Here is a 26,328-nt window from a genome sequence, read left to right as displayed (position 1 = left end):
AGGTCAGATTCATCCAGGGACAACCAAGTGCCGATTAGTACATTAGAAAGGGAAGAGGAAGAAAGGAAGAAAGGCCAGCATTACAAATGGAATTAAATACACATCTCAAATGCAAGGGACATTTCTGCAGATATGACATGTCCTGCATGAGCGATGCCATGCAATGCCTTGCATGGTGTTGTTAAAAGTATTGCAAAGGAGTATGAAGGACCTTGTGGCATCTAGTCCTCTGATTTCCTGCAGAATCCTTAATACCTCAGGCTTCTTTAACCTCCAAGGGATTCTTCCTTCAGTCCAAGGGCCAGGCCAGGACACAGCTGCAAACCCAGCCCCGAAGCTCAGATTTATGATTCTAATACAATATGTTCCCGCCGGGGCTGAGAAAATGGAACCAGACTTTTATGTTTTTATTACTTACCATTCCGGTTGTTGGTCCTCTGCTACGCTACACAACAAATTATCTCTCTTGGCCATGCTGGGCTTGCTAGATCTCTAGAGGATTCCTTTTTAATTTTTTGGCACCACAGATCTTTGGGGGTGAGATTTGGGGTTGAGATTTTGCAAAGTAACCTACGCATCCCCTGGAGAATTTTCTGCAAAATAGCTGACCCCCATTTTCACTGGCCATGCTCAAAGTTCACAGATCTTCAGTGTCCAACTAAACCTCTTCCAATGATAGCCTTCAGCAAAACAATTTACTGCACTGTCTTCTTCTAAGTTTGATGGCTCTGCAAGCGCACTGGTGCCCCCCATAACTTTGATCAACAGCAGGCTTCAAAAATGAATGGGGAACTAAACCCAAGCTAAGGGTCACAACATAAACTTTAAAAGTGGCCCAAGTGGGATCTGCCAAGAAAAGGCTGTAGCATGGAATACTCTTGTTCAACCTTCCATCCATTGAGCCAGCAAAGCCTTTTCCAGAATTTCCATTCATTCCACTCAACTCTTCTGTTCTTTCCAATCTCCACTGTTCCATCCAATCCATAGCCCACAACAATTCTGGGCCCTTGAATAGATTCTGAACTCTGTCCCCATTTCAGGTCCCCTTCACATTAAGTTAGTTTACAGTCCTGCAAGCCTGCTTGTATCCCCCAATTATGTGTGGCCAGCTTCAATTTTGACCACATCCAGATCAGTGAATTCCCTGTTCAGGCTGTCTTTTCAAAACAGTGCACCAAACAGAGGCCAGTTCGGTGGACAATAGATAGCCCTCCAGATGAAGCATTCTTCTTTTGAGGGGTGTGGGAGGAATGTGTAGGGAGCATGGAAGATGGCCTTAATGGAGATATGAAGGCTCTGATGCCTAGGCAAAATGGGATAAAACATTTTTAAGTCCAGAATGTCCAGCTAATGTTTGGAAGTGGCTCAGATAACTCCCTCATTCATTGAACTATAAGAAGGAGGAGGAGGTACAATACAATCAGACTTTCAAGACACTGTTATTAGAGCCTATCTCAATAAAAGTAGTTTTAGTCATCCTGTGGAGTTGATTTCTTGGTCTGCTCTATCTAGTGGGGCTAACAAAATGGCTAGCTTACCAAAAGGGGCACTAAGTCTGCATCCCAAGAACTCTCAACCTGCCAAGAATGGACAAACTGTAAACACAGCCAAAACACACCAGTATCTGCTTACCAAAGGGCCCAATCTTAACTGAGTTTTAACTGAAGCAAGAACATATGGAAGGAACACACAAGAGTTGATTTCTTGTATGTCACTGGAATAGAACATGCAATCTATCCTTGTAAGTAGGAAGCTTCATATAAATTGCTTTGAAATTAATTCAAAGTGAGACCATTTCAATCCCCAGATAAGTGGAGCTGGTGCCATGCTTGCGTTTCTTCAGCCCCTTGTTTTCTCCTTCTTTTCATAGTCCTTATAAAATATCTGAGACATCATTACACTCTGCAAAGGGAAATAATGCTTTCCTAGAAAACATGACATGGATAATTAAACAGGTAGGAGAAAAGCAGTTGATTCCATCGTGCAAATTTTGGGATGGAAATATCAGAAGAAGAAGAATCATGCATTCCACTCTTCGGAAAGGGTTAGTTAAATTAGTTCATTAAAAGTAGTTTTAGTCATCCTGTGGAATTGATTTCTTCATTTTTTTTTAGTACTTTTTGGTACTAAAAAAGGTGAAGTCCACATGAAGTGTTTGCATCCCCTCATCTCACACAGGGAGCCATTAGTGTAAAATAGTCCTTAGTTGAAAACAGAGAGAGGGAAGTCCATAGAAGGTGCCAGGTTGAACAGTTGTCACTTTTAGGGATGGGAAAGCCTCAGGTTTGAAACCAGGGAAAGCTGATGCCAGAAAGTGTAGAAAACATGGGACTAAGAGAACCAATGGATCTCTCCCAGTTTCAAACAATCTAACCACTATGAACTGTTGGGAGGCTATACTTAGATCCCACTGGTAGATACTGTATGTCCCCTATTGAGGACTCAAAGCCTGCTTCATGCCTTTTGCTAAGCCATGTTTATTGTTTCATTTAGCTTAGCATGATGGGTGAATGCAGCCATGGTGGTTTGTAAACCACAGTTTATGCCTTCGTAAAATATGGTTAAAATGAATCCCTGCTTGGGATTTTTCCCCCCAATTTTTCCCGCTTTGGTACTCTTGGAAATCCTGTCACATGTGGGTGGATGATGTTACATGAGAAACAAGACTAACTAAGCATCAAAAATAGCAGGAAGGACACTCCTGGAAGCACAAAGCAGGAGATGAAGGCCAACTTCAAGTTCTTCTGAACAAACTTCCAAGGACCTCTTGGTGGGGGAAAAAAAAATATGGTGAACAAATGGAGCCTGGTTGGATCCAGCAGATAACCTGTGCAATGTTAAAAATTCTGTATAAAGTACGTGATTGAAAAAGCTTTCGTAAAATGCTCAGTCATTTTCTTACATTTGAAGCAAAGAGTTTGACTGAAATCAGCTGGGACTCCTGCCACGATTAACAATTGATGTAGATTTCAGATTCCATCATCTTTGGCGGGTGCATTGCTTTGGGCACCTTAATAAAAGCCTGGATGGTGGAATTCATCCACCCCTGCCTATTCCATCTGTACAGAACTCCTGTCTTCCACCCAGCAATACTTGATGAAGCACCTGCAGTTTTATCTTCTCTCTGTCGCCTTGATATATGAAAGGAACTGTAACAGCGTTTACTCACAGCCGCTCTAAAAATTCACTGCATTATTTATTTATTTTAATGGGCGAAGAGTAGGATGAACTCAGAAGGGGTTTCATGAGTGCCTCAGTCTGTTATATTGTCATTATGTATGGGAATTTGGGACAAGCGATGAAAGATGCAAAGCTATTACACCAGCACCAGACTCTGAATGAGGAAACCAACTAGAACATTCATATTCACTGATCAGTCAGTTTGGAAATAATCCACGTCCTCTTCCTTCTTCTAAATTTAGATTTTTCAGGTCCCCCTGCAGTTGCCCTATTCACCCTTCAGGTACGTACATGGTCTATTTCTTTCCTTCTCTCCGAACCAATGGAATGTTAGAAAGGAATTATGGAAAGAGAATTGGGACAGTGTCCACCTGTCTGTCCATCAGCAGGATAATTTTCTAAAAGCTGAGAAGAACAGGACCAAAGTTGATGTGGAAGGAGAAGCTGGCAAAACTATAATCAAGTTCCAAAATGAGCAAGATCAGATGGGCAGGAGGGGGCTGTGGAGGGGGAAAAAAATCCCTGAAAAATTCCCCCAGTGCATCCCTATGGGTAGGGTAAGTGGCAAGTGGTTTAGAATACTGGAGACTGCCAGACCAGCCCCGTCACAGCTGGATTGGTATAGTCCAGAGGAATACCTTCCACAGATCTCCAGAAATTTCTATTCCTAGAATGATAGGTTTCCCAATAAAATTACTTCCCAGGTATTTAATCATTTTGTAGATGAGTACAGAGATTAAAAACATCAGCTTAGACTTGGGTATAAGACAGAGGGATAGAGAAATGCTGTCAGCTTTCAAGATTCTGTTATTATAGCCTGTATCAGAAAGGGAGAATCCTAGTATTTCTTGCGATAGCTTCTTTTGACATGATCTACCTTGAAGAGCTGACACATTTCCCACTTTCACTGCAATAAAATTACAAGGTACTGGTAGTCCTCGACTTGTGACCGCAATAGGGACCAGAAAATTCATTGTTAAGTGGTGCAGTCATTAGGTGAGGCATCACATGACCACTCCCAATTTTATGACATTTTTTGCAGCAGCCATTAAGTGAATCATGTAGTTGTTAAGTGAATCACGAGGTTCCCCATTGATTTTGCTTGTCGGAAGCTGGTTAGGAAGGTCGCAAATGGCGATCACATGACCCTGGGATGCTGCAGCAGTTGTAAATACAAGCTGGTTGCCAAGCACCCAAATTTTGATCACATGACCGTGGGGAAGCTGAGATGGCTGTAAGTGCGAGGGCTGGTCGTAAGTCACTTTTTTTTAGCACCATCATAACTTCAAATGGTTGCTAAACAAATGGTCATAAATTGAGGACTACCTGTAGTGGTTTCAGAGGAATTTTAGGAAAGGGGCTCAGGCAGACCTGGATCTTTAAGTAGTTTGTGCCAAAGAGAAAAATAAAACTTCAGATGACATCAGCACAAAAACAGTCCTCTAATTCTGGGTCTCCTAGACAAAGCTAGCAGGTTGATGTCAATAAGAGCCTAACCCTGACCCAATTCTGATTCTATGAAACAACCAGAACAACCAGGGGGTGGGGATGGAAGCAGTAATTAAGTGAGTACTTCATCTCATCCTGGATGCACAAGAGTTTGTTCTTAACAGCAGACCTGAGCTATAATCCAACTTGCACAGTGAGGAAAGTATCCTTTACTTAAATTATTTAGAGAGCTATATACTCTATGAAAATTAAACTTGCTTTATCTTACCCTGCAAAGAGTAGCTCAAGCATGCATATTTATGGCCTCATTAAAATTTAAATGAGAATCTATTAAAATGGGAGCCTGCTTATCAACTGCATGTGGCTCAGATTCTCAAGTGGCCACGTTTTTCCAAGCACTGGGCTGGGCTTCCTCTGTCCAGGACTATTTGCATCTAGCACACCTTCCCTTTATCCTCCCTGCTGTGGAGTCCTTGGTGCTCTCTGAGCTCAATTGTTTGCTTGCAGACCTTTAATTACCCAACCAGGTAACATCATCAGAAAGCACCAAGAACTTCACAGTTCAACCCTGAGCTGCAGATATTCTCTTCTATTGGATACTCCCTACTATTCTGTTTTCTCTCCTGATCAATGCAGAGGAAGATCTGGAGGTTTTTCACCTCTTGTTTCATGGCAGTTCTCACAGCTGTATTCCTCATTTATTGTGCAAGGACACAAAGAGATCTTTCTGTACTAGGCTGAGCACTATGTTCTAGGCTTGGGGCACTCTATTTGTCCTTCACTCTTGAACTCTGGTTTGTTGCTTTAATTCTGCCACCAGGTTTCCTCTTTGATCCTCACTCTACCCACAGCTTTCCTGGTCACCTCAATCAAACTCTGGTACTGACGTGATATTTAAGCTGAGCTTACAGACTATGATAAGCCATGGCTGGTTTATCATGGCTTCATGGGCAGCCAACTATATTGCCATGATTCAGATAGAAGACTAAGCCATAAACTGAATTCCAGTTTCTAAAGAGCAAGTCCAGAGCAACTTTATTGTCTCAATATACTGAGTTCTGGATTTTATGGGCTATCAGCCTAGTTTTTTTCATTATGATTATGTGCCATCAAGTCAGTGTTGACTGTTAGTGACCACATGGACAGATTTCCTCCAAGATGATCTGACCCTAACGTGGTCCTTCACATCTTCCAAAGATACACCCATTTCCACTGTAACTTAGTCCCTCCACCTTGCTGCTGGTCATCCTCTTCTTCTCTTTCCTTCCACCTTTCCCAGCATTAGAGCTTCCTCCAGAGAGCTGGGTCTTCACATAATGTGTCTGAAGTAGGATACTTTGAGCCTGGTCATTTGTGTCTCTAGTGAGAACACTGGGTTGATTTGTTCAATGTTTCATTTGCTTATTTTCTTGGCTGTCCATGATATTCTCAGGAGTCTTCTCCAACACCAAAGTTCAAAAGCATCACTACTATCCCTGCTTCTTCAAAGTCCAATCAGTCTGCTGCATGGGCCTTTTTTTGAACTGCAGTGCTCTAATGAAGAGGTAAGTGAATTCATGTAGCTAGAGGAAAGTAAAGCAATGTCTTCCAGGACACCACCTAACCTCAAACCCCCAACCATGGTAGCCCGAGCCAATATAAAACCAAGACAAGCTAAGCCATTTTTGAGGCTTGCTTCTTAGCCACCTTAAAATGGGACACAAAAGTAAGGAAGTAAATTATAGGGCCACTGTGCTGTAGGTCCCTCCCCAGCCAGCCAACAATTTACCATCCTTCCAATCATCTGAAATAGGGATCATTCCAATCTGCAGACCCTCTAAGACTGAGCTTCAGGCTTCCCTTTTCTCTGGCAGCTGCTAACACAACTGCTTCCAATGAAAAAACTTGCAAACGTAATTTCCCCGGTAACTCAATATTTAAGCGGGGAAGAAATGGCTCCCTGCAATTTCTCACCGATTGTCCAATTTTAACAACACCCTAGTAAGCTAATAATGTTTACACATGTGGAGAGAGAGAAGAGATATTTAAATGATAATATATTTCCAGAACTGACAGAAAATTGTTCTGTATTGTCTTCCAGTAGTGCTTGTGCCCCGAAGCAATAAAAAATTGACAGTGCAAATTATTAAAAAGTATGACAGTTCCAGGATCTTCCCCCTCCCTTTCCCTTTCAATGGCATCCTGGCAGCAACATACAGTATGTGCAGTCTTTTATTCCACTATCTAATTCAAGCAATCATTCACTACTATGACTGGAGAGGCTCTGGAAAACTGGTTGAAAACTCATTACAATGCATTAGGATCGACTGCCCCAAATTGCCAGATGTTTAAGATGTTGACAAAGTCTATTGCAACCCTTTAGAAGAAAAGATCTGGGGCTGAGGGGTGCAGCTTAAGGCACCAAGGCCTCATAACAGCCTCAAAAGTCTTTGATGCATCAGAGGCTCCTAAAGACTGCAACCAGAAATTGTATATTCATAGTAGGAATGCTGCAGACATTTGATCTGGAAATTCAATTCCAAAGCAATTCAATCAAACTAATAAATAAAATTGGCATTCCAAATCAAATCAGACAGCCAATTCAAATGGTTGACTTCCTTCAACCATTCATAACCTTCATATTGATTTGTGTGATGGTGTGGGGAACAAAAATGACTTCTTACACACCAATCCAGAAAGCGGAATCAGATCGATTCAAGAATTTGGTTTGAACTTCCAGATCAAATTAAACTGATTTGCAAATCAAAGTGAATTAATTTCTAAACCAAATCAACCATTCAAATGAGAGTTTGCCTCATACACATACTCCTACAGAAAAGGGGAATAAATGACAGATCAATCATATCAACTTTAGCTCAGTTAAATGCAACTACAGGTTAAGTTACATTTGATTTCATTTTTGTCCCGGTTCCACTACTTTTTGGACTGTGGTTCTGAAACATTAGTTGAAGTTCAAGTACCTTTCATTTAGGGTCTGTTCTGCAGAAGAGTAATGTTTTTTTTCTCCCTAACTCCAACGTATAAAAAAAGAACCCCAGATCTCTGAATTTTCACACTCTTGCCACTTTTCAGCTTAGTTCAGCTTAGTCATTTTGAATAAGGGCGAGGCTTATTTTATGGAGAACCAAAAGACTGCTTGGAAAGTTCAGTGATCACACAGCTAGAAAAGCAGCCCACAGGAAGGCTCCGAAGTTCTCTGCCATGTTGTTGCTGAGTGTTATAGGATGGCATTTTACCGACATTTGACAAGAAACTCATTCTGCCAAACTTATAAGGCATAGGCTAAGACAGAGCAATGATGGATCGATGACAAGACCCAGTGCTTTTTTAGAGTATTATTTACATCACCGGATTGGCAGATGAAATGCCACTGCTTGACTTATCTCCTCCATCAACAACCAGATTCCTCTTTATTCTTTCAAGAAGACACTACCTGAATGGAATGTATTCCATAATTGAGCAGCAGGCAGCTCATGCCCCTCAAAATGTTGCTGTATTACTACCACTGGCAACTCCATCCAGCAGAGAACCCAGCACTCTGGTTAAAATTTCAGATAAGGCTTGACAAGACCCGGCTTCAGGTCCACCCTCTGCCATGGAAACTCAATGGGGATCTTTAGAATAACCATACTTTCTCATCCCTGCTCATCTGACAGGACTTTTATGGGAATAAGATCAGCTCACAGAAGGTGCCAAGCTCCTGGAGGAAAATAATATACAGTAGATAACAATTATGATAGCATGCTGAATAATGGAGTGTGTTGGGAAGTGTAAGTCAACATTATCTGAAGGTTCTCAGATCTACCTTTCCTGCCAGAATCCTTTGATGCATTTACAACTGGAAGGTGTAGATGACACCTCCAGATTTGATTGTCAGTGGTTATCAGTCGCTGAGGTCTAACTTAGCAAGATCCTTCTTATTATCAAAATATGTCTGTTTTCTGCATTAGAGGCAGGAGGAAGGAAATCAACTGGAAAAAGTGTATTCTTACCTCGTTCAGTGTCATAGAGGTATACAAATTTTTCCCAGTTATAATATGTCAGAAGGCTTAAGATGGCTCCTTTCAGAGCCGGACGCATCTGGATGACAAACTGCACCTCAGCATCAGTTGGAAAGCTGGGCGTGATGAACGACGTATGCAGTGCCCCGCAAAAAGACGTCAGTGTGTTCATTGACATCTGGTCATAGAATCCAAAGATGGCATAGACTCCCCTGGAGAACTGTGAACAGACTAGGAAACAGAAGAACAAAGTAATTACCATTGAGGGATGTCCAGGAGGAATGATTCCAACACATTGGGAAAATCAAGAAGTTGCAATTATGATTACTTAAAAGCAAAGCACATGGTAATTGTTTTCATTGCAAAGCAAGGAACAACAACGATTGCCCTTAGCTTTGTCATTAAATCACAAAGAAAACAACATTTTAAAATAGAATGGCCCGTATCCTTCTTTTACAAAATTTGCTGAGAATTTTGAGCAAGTTTTCCCTTACGCTTGTATTCCAAAACAGCTGGAAAAAAAATATTTTTGGTGTTGATGTATAGGAGCACCTGATTCTGAGCATTGATTATGAAGATCAAGTGTTAGCCTCTTCATAAGTGTAATCTCTGCTGGTATTAGGAACCAACTACTTCCTAGTAACAATATATTTATTGTGCAAAATACATGGTGGAATAGTTACATCAATTAGATACAGTACTACAAACTACACAGTGATTTCATAGTTTTGCATTTCCAAGTACTATCTGCAAAGGATTCATTACATCCATAATATCAACAATCCAATTTACCCTCAAACATCTATCATTCAAGGACAACATTACATGTAAATGGTACACCTGGTTGCCTCCTAGTTAATCTCATGGCTTTTTTGCATTGGCACAAAAAGGTTCTTTCCAAACTGAATTGACTTTTCAAATTGGAGCAATCTGATTTGGAGATTTGGATCTTGAAAGTGAGCTGACAATTGAATTCAGATTGGTTTGACAATTCAAATAGAATCAACTATTCCAAATGGATCGCGTCTGATCGGTACACTGCTAATCAGGCATTATATATACAGTGGTCATATTTTCTTCGAAAAAATAAAGGGCAAACCTGAAAAATGGGCAAATCTGAAAGAGGTCTGTGGCAATAAAAAAATTGTTTATGTTTGTAACTTTGCTTTACGAAAGAAAATTCAAGAGCAAAACCAAGAAAATTAATAAGGACAGCGTATGGTCACTGTGATTATATATTACATTATATGTTATATTATATAATGATAATATACAGTATATTATATATAGGGAGCCAGTTTGGTTTAGTGGTTAAGGCATTGGACTGGATGTGGGGCAAGGTAAGTTCCAGTCCTGCCTTAGACACTGGAAACAATAAGTAACTTTGGGTCTATCACTCTCTTTCAGCCCTAGGAAGAATGCAATGGCAAAAAACTTCTAAAAATGTTGCCTGGAAAACTCCAGATTTGTCTATGGAGTCACCAGGAGTCAAATCTAACATCAGGCAGACAGACAGATGAAAGCCTGGAAAATACTGTAGGGAACACATGTGACTTTCATAGAAAACCAGTTCTGATGTTCACCAGAATGAACGGACCAGAAATAATGGGTTTAAGTTGCAGCTACCTAGATTTCATTTGCATACAAGGAAAAGCCTTCTAACAATCAGATCTGTACAACAGTGGAACAGTCTATCTACATAAATTGTGGTTCTCCATCTTTAGAGATTTTTTTTTTTAAGAAGCAGCTGCTGCTTTAACGGGTTTTCCTACACACTGTAGAAGATTGGACTAGATGAATTTGTGGTCCCTTCTAACTCCACAACTCTATGATTCTATGATTGCCTGCAAGCTCATTCTGACAAGCTTCACACCAGGGCTCTGCATTATATCACAGCTCTCCAGACACTGAACCCATTATTTAGCATTTGGCTTGACTTTGCAGAAGACTCCCAGACACAGCTTGCTAGGTTAGAATCCTTACTGCAGACCAGCATCAAGTATCTTAAACACAACAGTAGATCGCCCACTGAAGTCAAAATAAGTCAGAGAAGTACACATCAACATTCCAGTGTTTAACCTCTAAGTTCCTTCTTCCTGCCCTTCCAAATTAGTGGATATTGGATGGATCACTTGATGTTCTTGGGAGGCAACTGTGTTACATTTATATCACATTTCTCTCTAGCAGGAGAACCAAAGTTCCCAGCTCATCGGTCTCAGCTGTTATCCCTATTCCACATGCACATTCACGTTTAGGATGGGAAGAGCATTAGAGCAAAAGGCTCATCAGTTCTAAACAGCCCATAGTCACAGGGTTACTCATGAACAGGAATAAGCACAACGGCATTTGCTCTTGCTTTTCAGCCGCTAATATTCAGAACTCTGGTGGACTTGACATGGTCTTCTCGCTTGCGGGCATAAAAATGCCAAGTATCTCTCTCCTCTGCCTCCTTGGAGTTCAGAAAAAGTCAGGGTGGTGTGGTGGTGGTTGGAGAGCAGCATTAATAGGCCCTTGCCTCGATGTGAAGTATGCTGCGGACAGAATAAGCAGCTCATAAATGGGTTGTTAAATAAGCAATTTTGGTAAGTCAAGATGGAGCAAACAGTAATAACATTTCCTTAGAAGGAATCCTGGCCCCAACAGCCTCATCTCCTCAATAATTACGGCTCCTTAGAAATGCTTTCCAATTTTATGCACTTATATTAGGTACTTATTTCAGGAGGGCTTGATATTTTTTAAAACCTACATAAAATAAGGACACCAATCTTGTTTATTTTAGCCCTTCCAGTCCAGTATATTGAAGGATTGTCCTTTTGACAATGCAGGGAAGGGCTGTCGACCCTCAGAATGTGCAGAGATTCTCTCCCTGTCATTACAGTTGCTTGCAGTCTTGAGGTTGAATGTTGACACTGTATTCCAGAAAGCCAAAAGAACCCAAGGTCACAAGTTTTGCTCCCACATTTCCAACATGCAAATGCCGAAATCTCATGGGAGACGATTAACATCTTCTGCAATGGCAACTTTCTCTCCTGAAGTCTCCCGAGATCCCATACAAGAACATCAAAAGCTCACCACATTTGATGACCCTGTGAGATTTCTCCCACTTTAAAACTCTTATTCATGGGGGAGGGTGGGGGGGAGGTTCCACAAATAAATCTAAGAGTGTCACAAACCTCAGAAGGCCGCCTTATCTGAATGCCACGTCTTAGGGAAGCAACTGACACTTTCAAAAAAACAATTAAGGGATTAGTCAGTAAACAGCACGAACTAGCAAATTCCTTGGATGTGAGAGGTATTTGGGGCTATCAGTAATTCCCAAGAGTCTGAAGACAAATATATGAGATAACAAGTTACTTAGGCTTCTGTGTTATACAACATATTCTCACCTTTCAGGAAAATCACTCTAGAACAGAGTTTCTCAACCAGGGTTCCATGGAACCCTCAGGTTTCGCAAGAGATCATGAGGGGTTCCCTGGTTGATCACAATTCATTTCAAAAATTATTTCAAATTCAGGCAACTTCACATTAAAGAGGTTAGTTTCGTTCTTTATTTTCAGTTGAAGAACACTGTTAATGCATCTATACAGGCCTACCCACAAAATGAATATAATAATTTTGTAACTGCTGGCCTATATTTGAGCTGAATGTGCAGGGGTCTGGAAAATATTTCAAGGGTTTCTCCAGGGTCAAAAGGTTGAGAAAGGCTGCTCTAGAATTACCTCCTTCTGCATTAACCTCCTGAGTTGTCAAGAGGTTTTTCAGCCACTGTATTTTATTTAAGTACGCTGGTCAGTACCTATGCAGGTAATGATGCAGAAAGACGCCTTTGTGAAATACTCTTCTGCTCCAGAATTTTTCTTGAAGCCTTCTTTTTTTTATTGGGAAAACAAATGAAAACAGATTCACTTCTCTGGGTCATTGGTGAATTAGTTTGTTCTGGCAGCAGACTGTGGCTTCATTTGACCTGCATTGTTTATGTTTTCTTGTAATTAGTAGTTTGTTTCATTTTCTGCTAGTAAGCCACCTTAAGTACTACTAAAGCAGACCAACACAAGAAATCTGGGAATAATGTTTAAAAAAGGCATATGTTTTTTTGCATTCTGGAGGTCTGCTCACAAAGCCAAAATTTATGTCATGTCTGAGTCATGATTCTGCTTGGGGTTTTCCCCCCCCCTCTTGGCAATTGCCTGAATGCAAATTATGCAAATATTTGGGAGGAGAGAAGAAAGTAATGAGTGAAATTGGTGGTTTGGTCTACAATCTGCTAAATCTGAACAAAAGTGCAGTGTAGTCTCTTTCTCTCTTTCTTTTATTCCAGGCCCCTCCTTTCATTTGAACACTTAATAATTCCACATCCATTTTTCCATCACCTGTGTTTTGTTCATGCATACTAATCTAGGTAAGCTGGGACTTTTCCTCCCATGAATGAGGGAAGGAGCTCTTTACCAATAGCTGAAATGTAATTTTAATTTCTGCTCTGATATCATTAAAATGGAAATGTTACAGTTACACAAAAAGTGCAACGACAGAATCCTTATGAGCATTGCAGTTGTTCAAAAATATCCTAGAAGATTTGAGAAACTGGTTATCAGTCTAGCTTGGATACACACTGAGAACTTAGATTTAGGTTGGGGCTCAATGGTAGAACATAGAAAGTCCAATGTTTGGTTCCAAGACCTCCAAGATAGACATGGGAAAGTCTAGCACAGGAAACCTTGGAGAAAAGCTGTCAGTCAATGGGAGGAATTCCATGGAACATTACATTTGAGCATCGCTACATCTCTAACCTGTAATGAACCTTGTTTGATTTAGCATGTTGTGTGGACCCACCCATTGTGATTAAGCAAGCTACGGTTTAGTGAAAGGTGGATTGATTTCATTTGAACTTCAGCCTGGAGTTTAATTGTAATGTTGAACCATGATTAATCTTATAGATATGTAAAGTTTATTGAAGCAAGCCAGCTTCTTCAAAGTATGGTATGAAGTTCTCTTGTTGCAGAAACTGTTTTAGAATTAACAGCTGTTGGCTGAGCCTACAATTTAACCTAAATTGGAAATGAAAGCTTCTAAGTTCTTCCCCCTGACCATATGAAGGAAGGGGAAACATGTGGATCTGAAGTCTCCGAAGATTAATTTTATTAATGCTAAAATATGTTTTAGGATTATGTCCAACTCAACTCACAGGAGACAATAGGGAGCTAAAAGGACCAGTGGCCTGACTTGGCATAAGTGAAATGTTCTTCTTCTCTCCTTCACCTCACTAAGAGCAGAGACCTGCATATGAAGGCCTGGAGAAAAGCTTTCTTGATCACAAAGCCGATATCCAGAAAGATCTTTGGAACAAAAGTACACAACCTTGTTTTTCAGGACAAGAGCTGCTCTTGGCCTTTGTATGATACTTTGATCAAGGTATCTTCATCACCTTAATTATCCTGTTGCCCCACAATCAGTTCTGAGGCAAGAGTCAACTATCATTCTGCTCATCTGTTGACAGGCCAGAGAAGGGACACCATGTTCAAGAGCAAAGTGCTCTATGCTGGCTATGACAGGTCATGCAAATTAGACACAAGGGTAATTTGTGAAAGTTCTGTTATAATCCCAAACAGAAATCTTAGTATATATTAATATTTATGTTACTAATAATATTGATATTACTAACATTATTGTTCTTGTTATTTCAACAGGAACCTACACTTTTTACCTGAGGATCTTATGTCTAATACTCACCATTCTTTAGTCCCCTGGAAATAAATCAGAAGGCCCAACAATTGGGAATATCCCAGTTTGGGGTATCTAAGCAAACAGATTAGGGTTTTTACGGCTAACCAGCAGTTAAGCCATTGTGGAGCCTGTTTTGAACAGCACAGCTAGATCTAATCTTCCATTCTGTGCATGTGAAAGTTCCTTGTTGCCAGCCAGAAAGCACAACTCATCAACTCCCAAAGTCTCAGAAAGAGGATGGCCAGATGATTAAAAAAGAGGGAGAGGGGGGAAAGAAGAAGAAGGGTAGGGAACTGTATATAGATGAATGTCTTTGCTAAAACACAAAGCTAGGCCAATCTATTACCGTTAAGGTATCTGAGCTGCAGAAAAAAAAACTGAGATTGGTGGTGGAAATGCTGTCTAGTTGGGAAATGTTTTTTAGTTGGGAAAATGCTGCAATGGATTTTGGGGGGTTCTGTTTAGTCAAGACCTCCCACACACACACACACAAAAATTGCTACCTGAAACATTCCAGCAAGATTGGGCTTCTTTTCCAGGTACCAAGGCAAAATGGGCTGGCAGCTGGATTATATTAATGAAGGGGCAGCACCCTTCACTGCTCCTGGGGACAGGAGGCTACAAAGCATGTTCAACAGAGGAGAGTTTAGGGAACGGCGGATTCTGCTGACATCCATCACCTGCTTCTGAACTGCATACCTCACTTTACCTGACAACAGAGCCGGTTTCGTTCTTTGCAACATGTTCCACCCGGGGTCAAATCGGCACCAAATCTGCTGGCACTTAGAAAAGACTTCTTTTGGAAAGCCTCTGAGGACACGTAAAATGATAAAGTGCCATACTTGCCATAGATATTTGGCAGTTATGAAGAGTGTTATTCCTCACTGTGATGATTAATAGGAAGAAGAAGAAGAAGAAGAAGAAGAAGAAGAAGAAGAAGAAGAGGAGGAGGAGGAGGAGGAGGAGGAGGAGGAGGAGGAGGAGGAGGAGTTTGGTTATGTTAAGTTTTTAATGTCACTGTTTTTATTACAACGTATGCTCCAATGTATGTATTATTTTAGAAGTTGCTTAGAGCTTTATTAGATTAATATATATATATATATATATATATACACATACATACATACATACACTGTATGTATGTGTGTGTGTGTGTGTATACACACACACACACACACTCCATACTGTGTGTACACACACACACACTCCATTCAATCATGTCCAATTCTCAGAGACTGCCTGGACAGGTCCCTGCTGTTTCCTTGACAAAGTTTTTCAGAAGTGGTTTGCCATTGCCTCCTTCCTAGGGCTGAGAGAGAGGGACTGGCCCAAGGTCACCCAGCTGGATTTATGCTTAAGGTGGGACTAGAACTCACGGTCTCCTGGTTTCTAGCCTGGTGCCTCAACCACTACACCACACTGGCTCTCATAAGCAATATATAAATTGTAGTAAAATATTAAATGCTAGATGCTGTCAAGGTAATGCATGCTATATGCCAGCAAATTTGGAAAACACAAGAATGGCCATCAGATTGGAAAAAATCAACTTATATCCCCATACCAAAAAAGGGAAACACTAAAGAATGTTCAAACTATCGAACAGTGGCACTCATTTCACATGCCAGTAAGGTAATGCTCAAGATCCTGCAAGGTAGACTTCAGCAGTTCATGGAGCGAGAATTGCCAGATGTACAAGCTGGGTTTAGAAAAGGCAGAGGAACTAGAGACCAAATTGCCAATATCCACTGGATAATGGAAAAAGCCAGGGAGTTTCAGAAAAACATCTATTTCTGTTTTATTGACTATTCTAAAGCCTTTGACTGTGTGGACCATAACAAATTGTGGCAAGTTCTTAGTGGTATGGGGATACCAAGTCATCTTGTATGCCTCCTGAAGAATCTGTATAACGACCAAGTAGCAACAGTAGGAACAGACCACGGAACAATGGACTGGTTTAAGATTGGGAAAGGAGTACGGCAGGGCTGTATACTCTCACCCTACCTATTCAACTTGTATGCAGAACACATTATGCGACAAGCTGGCCTTGAGGAATCCAAGGCTGGAGTTAAAATCTCTGGAAGAAACATTAACAATCTCAGATATGCAGATGATACCACTTTGATGGCTGAAAGTGAAGAGGAACTGAGGAGCCTTATGATGAAGGTGAAAGAAGAAAGTGCAAAAGCTGGTTTGCAGCTAAACCTCAAAAAAACCAAGATTATGGCAACCAGCTTGATTGATAACTGGCAAATAGAGGGAGAAAATGTAGAAGCAGTGAAAGACTTTGTATTCCTAGGTGCAAAGATTACTGCAGATGCTGACTGCAGTCAGGAAATCAGAAGACGCTTAATCCTTGGGAGAAGAGCAATGACCAATCTCGATAAAATAGTTAAGAGCAGAGACATCACACTGACAACAAAGGCCCGCATAGTTAAAGCAATGGTGTTCCCTGTAGTAACATATGGCTGCTAGAGCTGGACCATAAGGAAGGCTGAGCGAAGGAAGATCGATGCTTTTGAACTGTGGTGTTGGAGGAAAATTCTGAGAGTGCCTTGGACTGCAAGAAGATCAAACCAGTCCATCCTCCAGGAAATAAAGCCAGACTGCTCACTTGAGGGAATGATATTAAAGGCAAAACTGAAATACTTTGGCCACATAATGAGAAGACAGGACACCCTGGAGAAGATGCTGATGCTAGGGAGAGTGGAAGGCAAAAGGAAGAGGGGCCGACCAAGGGCAAGATGGATGGATGATATTCTAGAGGTGACGGACTCATCCCTGGGGGAGTTGGGTGTGTTGACGACCGACAGGTAGCTCTGGCGTGGGCTGGTCCATGAAGTCACGAAGAGTCGGAAGCGACTAAACGAATAAACAACAACAAACTGGGCTATGCAAATAGGTAGTTTAGATTATGATAGAAGCTGTTATTTTGCTTATGTTGACAGATGATAAGCCAGCCTGGCCAAGTTGGGGAAGGCTGCTGTCATCTCTCTTAAGATCCTTGTACCTACTTCTCCCCATTTTGTATAGATCTCAAAGACTAGATGTTTTCTAAGACTCATTTATATGCCAAATGCTTCTTTCTCTCATTCAACTGCATTTTGTGCAGGTGTGTGCATACACACACAAACATGCATATATACAAAGAGAGCTTCAACTGCAGCATACTGCATTCATACCCTGGATCGATGCTTTAAATAACAAGCAAACAGTTAAACAAGAATTTTATAGCACAGAGAGGGGGAAAGAAACAAAAAGAAAATCAATTGGCAATGTCAGGTACCTGCTAGACAGAGGATGTAATATAACAATTCTAGTTTATTTCTATTAACAGGAAGCTTTGATGCAACATTGTATGATGCATTCAGGGATCTGTTCCAAGATATCTCTTAGAAGTGAGCAAAGCCACAGGGAGCTATTGCTGAACTTGCACCTTCAAATGACACAGCGAGATTCCATCAAACTCCCAAAGCACCCTTGTTGAAAGGCTTCCTGGCAGAGATATAGTTATTACATCTTCCCATAGCCTCAGAAGGAAATTAATCAAGATTTTTAAAAAAATTCTAAAATATGTAGCTGGGTTAAGATTTCATTGTGACGAATGCATTCAGTTTGCAATCTCCGTCTTGAGCTTACTCTAAACAGCTAACTCTGCTTTTCATACCAACTCTTACAGCAATGGGTTGGTTCTAATAAACTAAGAATTCGGGATTTTTCCCCCCAGATCTCTTCATGCCTTAAAGGGAAAAAGTCAAGGTTGTGTTCCAACAGTTATTGGTTAACTAGTTTTTCCTCTCCTGGCTGCAAACTCCCCCAAGCCTGATTAAATACAAAGATTTCTGTTTTATGAAACTTAAGAGTAACCATGTTCAGTGACAGTCCTGCATTCCTCATAACATTGGCCAGATAGCATCACTATTAGCTTTTGTGCACCCTTAAGGCTCCAATTTTCCACTGCTCAGGATAAGAAATGAGCAGTTATTTCAACTAAGGATAGTGCTAAATGTAGAATTTGGAGAGACGGTAAAACAAAAATGAAAAAGGAATTGTGCAAGTTATAAGCAAAGCCGATTAGAAGCCCAGCCAATTTCCTTTTCAATGTCTGGTTTGGCTCATAATTAGCTTGCCTGAATATCAACCATTCCAGGCATTACTAGCCATTATTTTCTAAAATGAATTTTGCAAGACTGAGCAGCCCATCTTTTTAATTTGGAATACTATCAAGGAACAAAAGTTTTCTTCAAAAGACCACGGGGAACAGGGAAATCACTCAACACAAAAACAACCCACAGTCAACCCTGGGTTTAATGGACCTCAGTTCAGCAGGCTTTGCAGGCATTTTCCTCCAAATATATAACCCCCAAATAATGGGCAAAGTTGATTGTAGCCTGATAGATTCTATCATTTGTGTCCATTTACATCATTTGTGCGACAACGTCATTACAGAAATAATGTAACCTAATGCAAATGATGTAACTGGACTATTTGCATAATGACATAATTATGCAAATGATGGAAACTGATGCAAACAAGATAATTTTGATTTAATGGACATTCCGGTTTAATGTACCCCCACCTCCCAAATAGCCCATTAAATGAGGGTTTGAGGTATGGTTGTGGGTGTGATTTTTGGCAAATGAAGTACCAGGGAAAATAGATGAGAGTTTCCTCACCAGCAGAGAACAAGATGTTGTTGTTGTTGTTGTTGTTGCTGAGTTCACATCCTTTCCAAGCAAGTCAAAATCCAGGGCAGCTTCCTCCAGCCCAGTGGACTTGAGATGTATGGTCAGGGTACATAATCTTTTGTGGGCAATGGGCCTCACCAGACAATTAAATGGAGCACTGCAGTGACACAGATATGCCAAGCAGTGTACTCCAACATGTAAATGAGATCAGGACAAAGAATGAAAATTAAAATGGACCTGACTGAAATTAAAGAAAATTCATCATCACAATGCATCTCTTTCCCTCATATATTTTTTCTTGTTGCATTCAAACCACAATTTGGTGGCATATTCTCAGTTGGTTTTAGGGGGCCACACCCATATCTTTCAGGGGCCCATGTTCAGCCCTGCATCCTACTAACTCCAATCATCCCTAACAGTTTTGACCAGTTGCAATCCAAAACATCTGGAGATGAGTGATGTCTGCTCCAGATGATGCATTCAGCACCAAAAATGATAGCGCTCAAAAAGATTTCTTCCTACATATTCATCTTCCTCTAAATTAAAAAGAAAAAAGAAAAAATAACCCATTCACAGGATTATAAAAGTTTTCCCAATGTACATTATGCCTAATCAGTATTTATCAGGTTCAGTTAATTGGCACATAACAAAAGAGATGACTGAAGTACTGTATTCATAATGAACATGCCGAAAAACAAGGAGGGCAATCAGACAATGAACATCTGATTGCAGAAACAGGAAGGCGTTGAGCTTCCTGAATATATCACACTTCATCAGAAGAGGCAGAGTACAGATTGATGTATCTGCCAAAAGGGGGTGGGGTAAAGACAAGGGGCATTGAAATCCAGCAGAATGAGATTCAAGCCCTCATCCAACCAAGGAGGTCAGCAAAAGGCTACAGGAAAGCCCCCTTTTCTCGCTACAAGCTTACCTTACAACATTGTTATTTCTTTGGCACACAAGCCATTAGACTCAGTACATTATTACACAGTCAACCACTCTCTTAAAACAGAAAAGAGATGGACCTTCTTTGCACATTACCCTAAGGCGGTGTTTCTCGACCTTGGGAACTTGAAGATGGGTGGACTTCAACTCCCAGAATTCCCCAGCCAGCATAAGTGGCTGGGGAACTCTGGGAGTTGAAGACCACTCATCTTCAAGCTAAGCTGCCAAGTTTGAGAAACACTGGTCTAGTCTATCCCCTGTTTTACTTACTCAGATGAAGATCCTTCCAAGGAAGTTATGATACTCCCTCTCTTGAATTTCCGCAATGCCACCTCCCATCTAAGCAGGCATTTGTGTCATCCAATGTGCATTAGATAACAGTATCCTTCACACTTGTTTAGCAAACTGGAACTGAGCAATTTTACCAGTAGATGAAGTGATTCAGTGAAGTATCTCTTCAAACAAGGCACAATAAAATACTTCACTTCCCAGGAATTATCTCACAAATAGAAAGAGGGGGGTTGAGTTGCCATTTTCATTGCACATTTTTAATATTTTTGAACAAAACTGTGTGACTATTCCCCTCCCCACCCACCCCCAAGAACCAACTAACCTGGTTATCAGTCAGGATAGCAGCAGAGGCCACCAACAGCCCAAGAAACTGAAAGGAAACAAACCTTTGTTTTGATTGCAAAAGACATATAGATAGAACTCATCCTGCTGGTAAGGAACAGTAAATGGACTGCACCACCAGCATTCTTTGCCCATGCAAATAGCAAGATAGAGAAAGATTCCAAATCAGATGGAAGAGCCTAAAACAAATCAGTCTAGAATCTAAAATCACTGCACCTCTGAATAGAAAATTAACCACATTCCTCCATTTTATAAAATAATCCCAGAGCAAGGTATGATAATAGAGCAAAATATGAATCTTCTAGATCCGTAGAAGTACCCGGGTCCTAATGCACAGAGACCATTTTCACTACAGCAATTTATGGTATTGAGGCATTCATGGAAACGATCCATAAAATTCTGTGGTTGGAAGTATCTGAGAATGTCTTTAAGTAATATTGAAAGAATTAGAAGATGCAGCAGGAGAGGATTTTGCAGCAGAAAGTCCTGACAAGTTGTGGCCAAGGAGCAGGCCTGTCCATCCCCAGTCTGGTCTTCTCTAGGCAACTCAAATTTACCTAAGCAAGTCACAAGGGTATCATCAGGCTTCATATGGCATGGCTTGCGACACAACTCTTTAGGTACTTAACACAGAGAAAGAGAGTAACTACCTATCAGTAGAACTTCCAAGGTTAGATAAAGGCTTTATTGCAAACTAGAAGAAGTCAAACCTCTGCAGTAGATTGGTTACTACAGAAATGAGGAATACAGCTTGGGGGTAGAGGGATGTCTGTATGTCTGTGTTAGTGTTTAAATCCTAGGGCTCTTTCTGTAACGGTATGTGGGAAAAACCTTGGGAGACAGGGAGAAGAGATGCTGCCAAGGGAATGGTCAGATAAGAGACAGCTTAGCCTGCAACTGGATAGTGGGTGGCACAAGAGACTCAGAAGGGACCCTCCCCAGTTTCTCAGGCTGTAAAGGAGACGGGAGAATTGTGCTTTCAGACTTGCAAGACAACAGACCTGTCTGGCTGAGGTTCTTCACTTCCTGCCTTCCACCCTCATGTCTACTTATGAACACAATAAACTATAGCTGAGACACATTTGAACTTCTGCATTCTACACCATCTATTTATAGTGTGTGTGTGTGTGTGTGTGTGTGTGTATGTGCATGTGCATGAGGGACAGAGAGAGAGAGAGATCTAATTAGACGACTATTACAAATTAGGTAATTTATGCAACACAAGGAGAGAAAATGAACAGGAAAAAAACTGCACATAGAGATTTCTGTGTCCATAGCAAGCATCTGCTCATCCTATTTTGCATTCCCAGTGACATTTGTCTCTCTGCTTTGGCCAGCTGAAATACACCAAATCTACTAATATACCCTGCTATGCATTTAGACCAAATTCTCTTCCATCTTCATGGTATCGGCCTCATCTGAGAATTTTTTTCCCTCCCCCAATGGGATTGCATACAGCTCTAGAAATGTGAGCTCTTGTTTATGAATTAGGGAAACGTTCAACCACGTCTCATAAAAATAGACTGTATCCTACCAATTTTGGCTGCCCATATACTGCCCATCCCTCTAAGGCAGTGTTTCTCAACCTCAGCAACTTTAAGTGTTGGAAGCACAGAGGAGCAGCAACCACAGCTGGCAATTTACTCCCCAGGTCTTCCATCTCTAGGAAGCAGCAGAAATAGGTTTTAGAAGGAAACAGAGTGAGCGGTGATAAACAGAGAAGCTGGTACATTGCATAAAAACCTTCCCCAAACTCAGATCAGGGACTGTTTTGGAGAAAAAGTGCAAATTCCTTCCCTTTGGCTTCCTTTCTTCTTTCCTGATTTCAAAGCTTTCCCCTTTCAGGCCATTCTACTGACAAGATTACAATCAAATGATTAGACAGGGTGAGCAGACCATATGGGGCATTTCCTTGTTTCCTAAGAGCATGGTGTTCCATTCACAGAAGTTATGAAAACTAAACACGAGGTCCATCTGCTACTGGTGGTAATTTTGGCTGGCAGAATAAAATGAAATTAGGAAAAAAATACCATTTTGGATTTGAGCAGAGACGGAGAACTCTTATACTGGCATTTCTCTGCACTGCAAGGAATCCATCTGGACCAAAAAGTAGGATACAAAAATCATATCATTTTATTGGTGGACAAGACCATTGCCTCTGTCCTAAATGCAGAACTTGGGAAACAATTCCTATAATCCAACTGGCAAACCATCCTAGAGCCACAGACAGTTACTTAATGGCTTTATGAAGCACCCCACAAAGAGTCATTTTGTTCCCAAGTTTCTAGGGAATCCCTTAAAAGTAGTGTCTCTTTTAGGTTGAGACTCACACCTTGAGGCTCCAGAGACTCCTGTTTGAGGCCCTTTTCCTGAAACATTGGGGATAACCCCAGAGTTTTCCAAAAAGTTTCCATCATGTTGAAATGTCATAATAATTTTGTTGCAAAACTACCATTATGAGAATGACACTTTCTGCAGAACTCCATAATGCCAATCAATGCAGCCATTTTTGGCATGGTTTGGCAGCTTCCCAGAACTTACTTCCAGAGGAAGAACAGAACATTCAGCTTTTTCATTTGGAATCCTTTCGACTCCAACTTCCTCATGCCCTGGTCATCTCCCATATAGATTACTGTAACGCGCTCTACATGGGGCTACCCTTGAAAAATATCCGGAAGCTACAGCTGGTCCAGAATGTGGCCACGTGGACAATCTTGGGTGCTCCAAGATTTGCTCACATAACAATTCAAGGTGTTGGTTACCACCTTTAAAGCCCTACATGGCATGGGACCAGGATATCCGAGGGACCGTCTCATCCCTATTACATTGACCCGCCCCATCCGGTCATGCAGGGAGGGCATGTTACAAGCCCCATCCATAAAAGAATTCCATCTAGCGGGGTCTCGGAAGCGGGCCTTCTCTGCTGTAGCTCCTGCCCTTTGGAACATCCTTCCCCCAGAGATGAGACAAGCCCCTTCGCTCCTGGACTTCCGCAAAAGATTAAAGACCTGGTTTTGTAGGCAGGCTTGGAACGGGAGGGCAAATAATTACACCTGAGGATGGCTAGCACCATGAAGTGATCCGGAGGGACCTACCACACTGAAGGTCTGATTAAGATCTCTTCGCCATGTAGATTTTATTATATTTATATTTTTATGGTATTTTGTAATTGTAATGGTTTTATATTTTCATCCTGTTTTATTGTAAGCCGCCCAGAGTCCCCCCGTTGGGGACAGATGGGCGGTGAATAAATTTATTAAATAAATAAATCGGCAGAGACTAAGGAAGCCAGGTTGAACTTACATAATTGATTTCAGTGGGTCCCCTGCAAGTATGTCTAGTCTTTCCTTTGTTTAAGACTGCAATAAATATGGATAATATCATTGCCTCTAATTAATATACATGTTAATCTGCACTGACCTCAACAATTCTACTCAAACCAAGTCTATATTTGTATACAATCTCAAGTCTGCTTTTAAAATAACTGGACAATACAGGTGACCTGTTAAATCTGGATATGCATTTTAATCTCAGAGGTCCTGACACTCACTATGTTGGTATCCTTATTTAATAAATAAACACATAAATAAATAAATATTCAGTTGCATGGTTTCAGTTGGGGAAACACTCCAGCAAAACATTGGCAGTTGTGATCATAACATTTATTGAAGTTTGCCAATTAATTCATGCAGCACCTTTTCTTGTGCTGTGATGCATAACCACCTGCTTGTTACAGATCTGGAGCTTGTGCAAAGCATTTTTGTTCTTGAAGACTCAGAAAGAGTGGTGAGAGAAACAACGGATGAGGACAACAGTCTCCCATTTTGGTTGGAACTGTTGTTTGTTCAGGTAAACATACAGGATGCACACCACAGAATAGACACAAAAGAATTTATTTACTCTAGTTGCAGCAGTCAACCATCAAAGCTTCATGCAAGTAGCAAATATAAAGAGGATGTCACCTAACCTGACAGTACATAGCCAATCTCTTCTATCTAATCCACCAAGGTGTCCAAGCCAAGGCAATAAATTATATCTCGTTTCCAAATGGAACAAAAATTGCCTATTGTTTGCCATAATGGCTTTGCCCCTCAGTAAAACTCAGAATGCTTAGATATAAAATTCAAGTATATGGCATCTTAGCTCCAGCAGCACATGAGAAAACACTATGTTTAATTTGTAAGGGCTCTGAAGAACTTGAAAGAGAGCTTCACACTTCAGTGAGGGCTCACATGAAGCACACCTCCTCTAAGCTGTTTTGCAAAGAAATGAAACCTCCTAACTTCTAAGATCAAAACAAAGTTGCCCCATGGCTTCTCTTCTCTTCTGACATATCTTCTAAAGCAGCAATGCCTGATAGAGGTTGATGCACCAAAATCTCTCCTGATGATTCTTCACCTTAGAAGCTTGTCGGAAGCTCCTGGGAGCACCAGAAGGATCAGGCACCACAAAACCTGGAACTTCTGGTCAAGACTTCAAAGCAATGCAGAGCTCCTTGTCAAGAAGAATCACAACATGCCCTCACCTTAACAAAGACATTGCCACATCATAGTAGAAACCCTGGCTGAATTCACAGATCAACCTGAGCCAGTGTTTGCTTAAATCATTACTTTTATGCACATGAGGAACTCACAAGTTCGTTTCTCATTTTAGGGGAGTTGCTGCATTGCAGAATTTGAGAACTTCTGCCTTGGAGTGTTCTGTGCATCTTGCCTCTTGTATCCTAGAGATACTGTCTGATTCCCTTTCTCCTGGTATCCTCCACAGAAGTTTTCTAGAGAGAGGGACATGGCAGGGTGGTGTGTGTGTGTGGGGGGGGGGGGGGAGAGAGAGCATTGCTTGAAAAATCTGATTTAGAGAAACAGACTGCAAATGATAAAGACAGAGAAATGGCAGCCATTTTGCCATCTGCTCTGCATCTCCCTGGAGGATTCAAGATTAAAAGAAGAAGGTGAGTGAAGAAGCTTGGAAATAGATTCACACATGATTAGTTAAATGACAGTGTGAAGGATACCTGAACCTTTAAGGGCCCATTTCAACAAAACTGAACACAACTGCATCTTCCCCTCTGTCTTTCAGAAAGGTGATAGCAAGAGTTGCTGAAAACTCTAACCAGAGCACATTTTACAGACAGACATCACTTTCCTCTAAAACACTCTTTTAAAATTATTAGTGAGCATCCAAAAACAAACCAGAAAGATCTATGCTGGGCCCTCCCAGTTTTTATTAGACTTTTGGTTATCACTGATTCCAAGCAACATGATCAATGGTTAGGGATGCTGGAAGCTGAAACTCAACATCTGGGGACAAAATTTCTCCATCTCAATGCACAGCTTGGCGCATCTCCCAACTCTTCTGTCTCTTTCCTCTTTGCTTTACTGCTAGAACATTTTTCCTGAGACAAGGCTAAAGAGATGGTTATGGGAAAAAATGGAGAAGGAGCAGATGTTTGAAGAGAAGCATCCTGGAGCCTTTCCTCATGAGCTCAGGAAATTCTCAACCTTGGCAATTTTAAGATGTGTGGACTTCAACTCCCAGAATTACCCAGCCAGCAAGGGGAATTCTGGGAGTTGAAATCCAGACATCTTAAAGTTGCTAAGGTTGAGAAACACTGCAGTAGAGGTTTATAGAAACACAAGCTGCAAGAAACAATGGACGTGGTAAGGGGAACTGAGAAGGGACAACTTCCCATTCACCTCTGCCATGGCTGGGAG

General features: G+C 41.1%; 1 protein-coding gene across 5 annotated transcripts in view; it reads right to left on the bottom strand.

Moving 5' to 3' along the window:
- GRIA3 (glutamate ionotropic receptor AMPA type subunit 3) overlaps window positions 1-26,328 on the bottom strand; it is a 121,664-nt gene that overhangs the window by 80,418 nt on the left and 14,918 nt on the right. For all 5 annotated transcript variants that reach the window (XR_010068639.1, XM_063313337.1, XM_063313335.1 and 2 more), the window contains exon 3: window positions 8,622-8,861. Coding sequence is in view for 4 of the 5 variants with exons in the window: in XM_063313337.1 (XP_063169407.1) it covers window positions 8,622-8,861 (240 nt within the window). In the remaining variant the exon portion in view is untranslated. The remainder of the gene's footprint in view (window positions 1-8,621; window positions 8,862-26,328) is intronic.

Source organism: Candoia aspera, chromosome 12 (genome assembly GCF_035149785.1).
Source record: "Candoia aspera isolate rCanAsp1 chromosome 12, rCanAsp1.hap2, whole genome shotgun sequence".
Classification (NCBI taxonomy): domain Eukaryota; kingdom Metazoa; phylum Chordata; class Lepidosauria; order Squamata; family Boidae; genus Candoia; species Candoia aspera.
The sequence above is the reverse complement of the archived record's forward strand: the minus strand, read 5'-3'. Positions and strand labels throughout refer to the sequence as shown.